Genomic DNA, 9,510 nt, shown 5'->3' with positions numbered 1-9,510 from the left:
GGGGAGGAAGGGGGGAGGAAGAGGGGAGGAAGAGGGGAGGAAGCGGAGAAGAGAAGGGAGAGGGAAGAGGGGAGAAGGAAGAGAAAGAGGAAAGAGGAAAGAGGAAAGGAAAGGAAAATATTCCTAGACTGGAAAAGAAAGCCATCTGACAAATACACCCAGCATACACTGAAGGGGGAAAGAAAATAAAGGAAGAGAAAAAGACTTAAAACACCAGCCATAAACAGTGAGAGATGCCACACCCATTTAGTTCAAACCAAGTGTACTATGGTTTAAAGACGATGGTACAACCTCTAGAGACGCAACCAAGAAGAAAGCTATACATAAGCTTTAGGAGCAATCAATTATAGAGAAAAAACAAATCATTCTTTAGTGAGCAGAGCAGCAGTCTACATCCTGGGCAACCCTCTGGACAACAGAGAGAAGTGTCCTGTTCTGTACAAAGAGGTTATGAAAGAGACCCACGTGTGGTCTCTGCTTCAGCCTTCCTGACGAACCCAAATATTCAGATTGCGCTCTGTACTCCACCTGGGAGTCACAGCAAGCAGCAAGACTCAACAGAGTTATAGGTTCCAATCCTGAAGGTATAGACTCGTCCTGCCTGGTGCACGGTCCGGATCACTCACACACAGGGCAGTCCTCTAGCAAGAAACTTTCCAAGTTTAGGGTCTGGTGGTGCAGGCTGTCATCCTGGCTACTCTAGAGGCTGAGGCAGGAAGAAAACAAGTTGAAGGCCTACCTAAATTACAGTGAGTTCTAGGCTAGGCTCTACAACTCTTTAAAGACCTTGCCTCAAAATAAAAATGGGGAAAGGAGAAGGAGAGGGAGGTGGGGTGGTGATGGGACTGTGGTGCAGTGGGAGAGCACTTACCTAACGTGTAAGGCCCAAGGTTCAATTCCTGGCACATTAGCAATGCTAGTAAGTTAATAAGTAAGTAAATAATTAATTAATTTTAAACCTCAGGTGAAACTTAAGTGTATCACATGCCTCTGTGCTCTAGCATGGATACCTGGAAATCTATGAGGCATGCAGAAAAACACAAGTTTTGAACCCCGCCTTTAAGATATAAATTTTGACCAATGCTTATTTAATACCCAATTTATAAGAATTTTATCTTCAAGGGCTCTACCTTTGCTTCAGCACACTGTCTGCCTCCAGCAACAGAGAAGAACAGTTGAGACCCAGGATTATCAAATCTTCTTCTGAAAAGCATCAGGTAATAAATGGTTTGGGGTCTGTGGCCCAGAAGGTTTCTGCCCAGCCATTTATTTGACTGTTCTAAGAGGATTCACACGCAACTAGCTATGGACACGAAATGAAATGAACTATTCTAAGATGTAAAAATCCCTTTTAGCTGTGGCCCCACAAAGACACCGAGGCCAATCATCTACCTCACAGTTGGTTTAGGCATAAGGACAACAACCTCAAGGCTTCCTGCTCATCTCCCATCCGGTCTTTAAAGACGTTGTTTGGAAGGCAAGCCACAGGGAGCACTTACTTCCACGGTTCCCCACCCCACCCGCTTCTGTGCATCTCAAGGAGGCACTCGAAATGCATCAGCCAGATCATCACACTGCACAAAAAGAAATCCAAGCTGAGAGAACTTCGGACTTTCAAATAATGCTCGCAAATGATCTGTGTAGCTTACCTCTAAACAGCAAGGAGAGTAAATCGAGGCTTCTGCCAACCTCCAAGGAACTTGGAGAAAGCAAAGCCACCTAGGAGCTATGATGTGAACAGGTCGCTTTTATCAGAACGTGTACGACCAGGTGGCAAAGGTAAGTTAACCTTCCATTTTTTTTTTTCTTTACCTTGTACACAAACATGATGTATCTATATGTTTTCTGTAACATATTGCGGTCCTAGATGTGTCACTGAATTTTATGTATCCAGAGAAAAAAATACAGTATGAATATGTAAATATACCTCTTATCCTTCTGAGCATTAGAACCAGGGCCTTTCAGTCTCACTTTCCTAAATACCAAGAAAGTACACTGTGTTAAAAAAAAAAATAGGCCTTTGTCCAGACCATAGCCAAACTGATTTTCAGTAGGGACAGTAGCCCCCCCAAATCCCGAACAGAGGCTATCTATATCTAGCAGATGTCTGGGAAGATTTCTGATTGCTACAAATGAGGACAAGAAAGGAGACAAGTGGCTGCCAGCATATACCCGGAAGAGAACGGAGTACTGCCAGGTACCCTACCACACAGCCTCAACACCAAAGAATTATCTGACCCAAGTATCGACAGCAAAGAGTTATAAAGCCCTAGAGTGGAGGAGGAAAGATAGCACATGCAGTTATGAACCCCAGCACCTCTACACGGGGGTTTTCCTCAGGAGATACTATTAGACTTAGGATACTTTGTTAGATACTTGTTATCTGTATAAAAGTATAAATGATATGACCTTAAACACTCTCTCTCCAATATTCCATCTAGTCTTACTCAACAGTCTATTCAAGGTAAATTACTTCTTCTATATCAGGAGGCAACACCAACAGCATCATTCAAGGGCAGGGTGTGAGTTCCACTTCAATGCTGTCAATTCTCAAAGTCTGAACTGGAACATGGTTTCAACCACGAAACTAGGAAGGGCTTAGGAAGGGCAATTAAAACCTGTTTGGATTCAAGTGTTCTGCTTCCTCCCTTGATCAATCTTCTATCAACTACTATAAAAGGAGGTGAGGGTCTCCACTTTATAGCATTCCTCCTCTCTGTAGTTCTGGAGAAACACGTACAATTAAGAGGCTGCCACATGGGACACTTGACCCCAAACAAGGTCCAAAAATATAACGACCCCTTCAGAAATCAGAAACCACAGCTCACCAGAGCAGATGAATACCTAAAGAGTTTTCTATGGAAATAGGGAAACAACCAGGAGAAACTGAGGTCTCTGAACAGAGAAAACTGGAGAAATGGAAGGGGCCGGCAAGTACCACCCCTCAGTTTTTAGGTGAATGTTTTAACATCACAAAACCAACAGCAAGGCAAGCTCAGAGTAAAAACCATACAGAAGTGGTCACTCCATCAGTGTTCTGTCCAGAGCCCAGAAATCCCTTAAGGCTAATGAATGACTAATGGAGCAATCCCCTTTCAGTGAATGCAATCATGACACCTGTTAATAAAAAGCCTTTGGATCAGACATAGCCAGGGCATCTGGTCCACTTTATTCCCAGAAGCTCAAGTCTGAGACATGAGCTTTGCAGAGGAGTCCCAGAGACTAATCTCAGGAGGGATGGAGAGGGTCCACCTCACAATACTTGAATTTCTAATCATGATTGCAATCAGAGCTCCATCCCTTCCCAGAAATCTTAGATCTCAACCATTATAGCCCAGGAACACTGGCAACTCCCCTATTATGCTCCCTAAACAAACCCAAGCAGCCAGGGCTGTTGTCCTAAATACAGTACAGCACTGCCCGGAGGGGGGAGGGGGTAGGAGATCATTTTTATTAGATATACTTCAGACTAAACAATTTATAAGAAACAAGGATACAGTAGCCAGGCGATGAAGATCTCATCACACTTACTGCTGTGGATCAATTTTTATTAACACGTTCTTTGTGGGACTCAAAAATCATGGGTACAGTTTTTGCTTGTGTGAAGGTGTTGGCTTATGTCTACATAGCTTAGGCTGGCCCCAGGACATGCACCAATACTCCTGCCTCAGTTTCCCAAGTGGTATGAAGCATTTAAGCATACGTATATATATATATATATATATATATATATATATATATATATATATATACATCTAGTTGCAAGATTCTTTGTTTTGTTTTTTTACAGCACCAAAGTTCTTATCATAACGACTTTCAAATCAACTACTTCAACACGTTTTCACTTTTCTCACTTGATAAATGTTCTCTGAGCCCAAAGATCAAGTCTGGACTTGGCCTGTACATTTTCATGACTTTCCAACTTCTGAAGAGATGTTCAAAAGCAACATCAGCCCCTACATTATGTGATACACTAGTTAAAGACCGACTCTCTGTTATAAAAATCCTGATTCCTTGCCTTAATACTCTACATAGTAGCATGAGCCTAGTGGTTTTTCTATTGTGCACACGAGATTGCCTCTTGGAATAACCTGCCCTTCCAGGGAGATGTCAACATTTCTCCACCCAGTCTGCTGACTTTCTCATAGCCAGCATAAAGTATTTTCAAGGCATTAGGTCTGGCCCACCTCTCAGGCAGACTGGAGGTTTGTTTTTGCTTGTTTTTACTTTTTTTTTTTTTTTTAAACTGAGATCAAATAACTCTAAAAATGTAGGCTACCTGCTGCCTTGGCCATAAGGAATTCTTAAAGTAACACTCAAGAGAAAGCCCTCTAAGTGTTTTCCTTAGGCAGGCCAAAATGGGGGGGGGGGGGGCAAAGGGGGGAGGGGGGGCATGGATGAGGCGGTGCCTACCCTTGCCCCAGGACTGAACAGGTGGCAGGAAATCAGAGTTGCTAAAGAAGGTAAATGAACAAAAGTCCAAAGAACAGCAAAAAACAGATTGCTCTCACCCGGGGATGGCCTAAAACTACAGTTTGCAAACCAAATGGACCGCATGCCTAACTGAAGTTTCCACATCAAGAGAGAGAAACTAGAATGGACAAGATAACCTTTCTGGTTGAGTGGATACAGGTCACCAAGCAACCTCAGCATACACTGACCAAATTAGCTCTACCGAAACTCAAGAATCGCACCAAAACCTGTTCAAGAAACAGAGGGCAACATAGTTTTGCAATGCTGGGGATTGTTGTGAAATTAGTGTAGACATAGAAATAAAATGAAAGAATGTGCACGTTTGGAGGCTCTGCTTCGTAATGGCTTACATCATAATAATGTTTAGCTGTAAAAGTAAATTAGAAGACTCTCTGGGAAAGCGTAAATCTGAAGCCCTGAAAAGGACCACATTCATTCTGTCTTCATAATAGAGCTTCCTTTTCCAGGGATCATAAGCTAAGTCACCACCAGCAAGTCTATTTCTGTTCTACACAATTCCGACAACAGGCAGGCTAGAGCCCAGTTCTAGCAAGACAACTTTGTGACTCTGAGACTATACTCTGAGAGCTGCCTGTTCAAATCCGAGACTTTGCCTATGCGACCTTGGGCTCAGGAAGCTCTCAAGCCTCAGTTCCCCACCAACTGAGCAGTAGCTGGGGAGATAGGTTTATCATATGAAGTTAATGGTCAAACACATGAGACGTATGAAGAGGGCTTATGGAGTTTAGCTACTGGGAGATTCAGTGGCCCACCTATTCTAAACCTTCTGTCTACAGTGAAGTCCAGATAAAACACAGAGGATGCCACTCCCAAGCCCTCTCTCTCGGAACAGACAACACACCACTTCCTAAGGTTACCACCACCACTCTGCCAAATGTTGTATACACTCTAGGCAAACCCTCAACTTCTCAGTGAGCTGGGGGTTCATACGGAAATGGGAGAACCAACTGCCTGAGATGTCTCAGTAACGGAATGAGTCACTCGCTGCTTTAGAAACAGAGGGAAATGTCAAGGTTGCCAGAGAACCCCATGCAGATGTTCGCATAAATCGTGTTCAAGCAATCACCCAGCCAAAGCCAGAGGACACTATTAAGACATCACTGGGTAAGAGGAGTTCCATTTATATACTTCATGCAAAGAGAAAACTCTGAAAATAGGGTTGGGGGGAGAAAGGTACATTTAACTCCAAAATTAGAGAGCATGTGGGACAAAGCTCAGACCTCCCGGGCCCTGGTTGCCAGTTTACCCCAGCCTTATCCACAAGGCCAGTACAAACTCCCAAGTTCAAAATTTAAAGGCAGCAGAGAGCATGCGTTATATATTTTCTCTCTACTCTATAGGGGAAGCAGAAGCTGTAAACATTTGGAAACATCTGTCTGTGGCCAGCTTTTTAATTCCACACTTCTAAAAGAAAAAAAATACTTCTAGTACTGTGTACTAATGACATAATCCGCAAGTCCTCATTTCGATATCATTAAATTCCCACCAAGCCATTGACCCTAGCATATCAGAAGAAATGGCAAGGGCTATTTCCAGTCATTTAAACTGTCATATTAAAAGAAAAAAAAAAAAGGCAAAACATCAGCCTTATTCGGGTAGGTTGTAGATTTCTCTGGTCAACTAGTTGTTAGCTTGTCAACACTTGGATTCTTCGGATTTCTCCACACATCTGCTTCTACTAAAATGTATGTGTGTCAACAGCGAAAAGCCGTAAAGGCCACTCTCAATTGCTACGTGGTCACCTCCCAAACAGAACCTATTGCATCCATTTCTTTTTTTTTTTAGTAACTTTTCCTGAAAGACTTCGGGTGGGTCGTTTGTTCAACTCCTCTGCCAGCTGGACCACCCCGCAGAGAACTGAGCGCCGCGCAGCTTCCAGTGAGAGAATAACAGGCGCTTCCCCACTCTGCTCAAACCAACCCGAGGTAATAGCTGAAGCATGACGACACTAAAATCAACCCTACTAACCATATCTCAAAAGGCTGCAACAGGAAATAAACTTTTTTATCTCTTAAGAGACAGTGAAAGGGAAAGGGGTCAGAAACAGAAATCTGCCTAGGTGGGCTGTGTTTAATCAATTTCCGCACCTCAGTGCGTTCAGGGATCTGGGCGGCCTCTGGCAGCTTTAACCCTGAGCTAGCTTAGGGGCGACACTCACGCCGGTTCCCCACCAGCAGGTGGCCGAGCCCACTTCCACAGGCCCGGGTGCAAATGTAGGAATATGTCCTCTTCTGCCCGGTGCCAAGGCTGCCACCGCATGACGCCCAGCACTTTGCAAACTCAGCGGTCCGAAACCTCGGCAAGCCGGATGAGGCTCCGCCGGTCGTCGGGTGCGGCCTCACCCTGCCCCGGTGCCGTGCCGAGAAGTGCGAACCCCGGGACCAACCCTCCAGCTTGCGCCCGCCACCAGGTGCTTACCTGCGGGAAGGAGCCCTCCTGGCGCGGGCCCCGAGGGTAGTCCAAGTGACCCCTGTCCAGCATCAGGTAGAGTGAGAAGATTACGACGCAGAAGATCGCGCTGCCAAACACGGTGAACTGGCGACTTAACTTCATTTTCCTCGATGGACTCGGGGCCAGGACGCGGTCCTCACCCGAAGGAGGCAGAAGACGGAGGACTCCAGCTGGCGATCGCCGAGGGCTCCCTGCTCCCGGCCGCACACCCTTCGCGCGCTACGGCGCGGGTCCCGGCTGCGCTCCGCACCTCGTCTCCGGAGTCACCACGCGCCCTCGGCCTACGCCCTGGCCCGCTGCCCTCCCCAAGGCCGGCCGTCCCTGCAAGGCAGACTCCTGGAGAGCAAGGCAAAGGTCCCCACAAACTTGCTTTCCTGCAGGATAGCGCTACCCGGTAGGGAGGTCGGAGCAGTCAGAGGAGAGGTCTCTGCCCGACTTCCTGCCACGGGCCGGCACGACTGAGTCGGCAGGAAAAGTTTTCTCGACAAGGGCAGGCGTGTCCTCCGCGCCCAGAGAACGCGCGGGTTCCGCGGCTCCGGGGCCGAGCGTGCGGCGCTGGGAGCGAGGAGCGCGCGGAAGAAGGAACTGGACCTGGAGGCGCCGTGCCCCACAACTTAGCGCCGGGACACCCAGGCCCACCCCCGCCACACCGCCCCCGCGTGCCCGCCGAAGAGCCCCTTCCTGCCGCGGCTACTGCGGGGGCCCGACCGGTGTGCACCCTGTGCGCCGGAGCGCTGCAATCCAGGACTTTCCTCGGCGTGTGCGTCCGAGCCCCGGCCTCTCCCGGCCCCCGCCGCCCCTACCTTCCCCTTCGCGGGCCCGGGCTGCACGCGGAGGGCGCAAGGGGCGGGCAGCGCCGGGAGGAGGCAAGCCGAGGGAGGAGGAGAGGACCGTCCCCGGAGAGGAGCCCGCTCCAGCTGCAGCCGTGGAGCACCCCCTCCTTCCCGCCCCGAGAACGCGGAGATGGCGGCGGCAGCCGCGAAAGGAAGAGCCGGTTCCCCAGCGCCACTCGGCGCTCCTGTACCGCCCGCCACGAGCCGGAGGAGACGGCGGCGGCGGCAGCGGCGGCGGCGCAGCGGCCGTTGGGTCAATAGGCGCCCGCAGCCCTGGAGCTGGGCAGCCGGCTGGCCCCGCCCCCTCCCGACGCGCCGGGATGAGGGGGCGGGCCCCCTGGCGCCCAATCACAGAGCGCCGCCCGCCAGGCCCGCCCAGCGCCTGCCTCACTGGGCCCTGACAGTAGGAAGACCTCAAGAGGCTTCAGTGACAAGGGAGGTGGCTTTGCAGGAATTGAGGCCAACAGAGAGGTGCCTCCAGGGCTCCAGCAGCCTAAGGTCCAGAGCGACAGTGGTTCATTCCCCAGATTCCATCCTCTTGTCGCGTCTTCTATCCTGGAACGCCCAGATCAGCCTGCCTTGGAAGGGTCTGTGCAGGGCTGGAAGGGGAGGTAGACAAGAAATCTGAGGAGCCTAAAAAGGACTCATCTTTTCCTTCTTGCTTTTGGCGACATCCTGGTGAAACCAGGGGGTAAGGGAGGCTGACAAAGCCTCTTGTAAGCAGATGTAGACATCTGGCGACAAAATCTAGTAAGAGGAGGATCTGAGAAATGCCTGTACCCACTATTGAATTATGGTCTCAGGCTCCAAATTCGCCCTTTTCCACTACACTGTGAAAATGAATCTGGGCCTTTTAAGGAGGTTTCTCTTCACCCTTCTGGGACACTGTGTCAGTAGAGGGTGCTGAAGAGACATTACAGGAAATAAAGGAACTTGCTTCCTGGTTCTAGTACATCTGATAAGCAGTTTCTCCTAGCATTCCTGACTTTTTCAAGTACAGAGCTCCTCCCTGGCCAACAGTTCTGTAATGGTGTTGGGCGTGGATACTTTCCTGGCACCCTGTTAACAATGTATAGCAAGTTCAGGGACAGTATCAGAATGATGTCTCTGCTCTTCAATTAACCATACTGCTGTCTCCATAAAGTCTGTATCTTAGCCCTTGACTGGATGCGAAACCCATCTTTTGGGGGCCCTTTATCAGTCCAAGAGGTAACTATAAGCCTTGCTCTCCACAGTTGCTGTCTATAGTCTTTCTGGTTTTCTTCTCGCTAGGAAATTCTTGGTTACTTAACTCCCTATTAAAGTTAAGAATTAGTTTTACTAAGCCCTCCGTGTCCAGGAAGTAGTCCCAAGAGAGACCCATAAAGACGGATTTAAAGGTCAGATCGGTTGACTTTCGCCTCAAGCTCCTTGCCAAAGGAAAATAGGATGATAATTTGGGTCATGAAGAGCATCACAGTTAATTAAGCAATCACCTGTGGCTGATTCTGATGACGTGCCAATGGAGTGAGTACATGGGGACTAGGTGACAGCTACGAAAGTGACTAAATAACAATGGTGGTGGTAGGCATTGGAGTGCTTTTGAATGCTTGTAAGAAAAATGGCAAGTCCCTGTCCATCAGCTATCCTTAAGGCATGAGGATCAAAGCAATTCCTCTTGTAGCAAGGAGAATTATGTAACTGAAGATCAAATGTTCTATTTTGGTTCTGGAGCCACTGACTTATTGTTACT

General features: G+C 48.2%; 1 protein-coding gene across 2 annotated transcripts in view; it reads right to left on the bottom strand.

The window, feature by feature from the left end:
* Man2a1 (mannosidase alpha class 2A member 1) overlaps positions 1–7,577 on the bottom strand; it is a 157,114-nt gene extending 149,537 nt beyond the window's left edge. Inside the window, exon 1 of one of the 2 annotated variants that reach the window (XM_029471006.1) lies at positions 6,913–7,577. In XM_029471006.1, coding sequence (XP_029326866.1) covers positions 6,913–7,047 — 135 coding nt within the window. In that variant the 5' untranslated portion in view covers positions 7,048–7,577. The remainder of the gene's footprint in view (positions 1–6,912) is intronic. The other variant, XM_021185720.2, reaches the window with a different exon arrangement.
* Positions 7,578–9,510: the final 1,933 nt, after the last annotated feature.

The sequence above is a fragment of the Mus caroli genome, chromosome 17 (assembly GCF_900094665.2).
Source record: "Mus caroli chromosome 17, CAROLI_EIJ_v1.1, whole genome shotgun sequence".
Lineage (NCBI taxonomy): Eukaryota > Metazoa > Chordata > Mammalia > Rodentia > Muridae > Mus > Mus caroli.
This window is presented reverse-complemented; position numbering and strand designations above follow the sequence as displayed.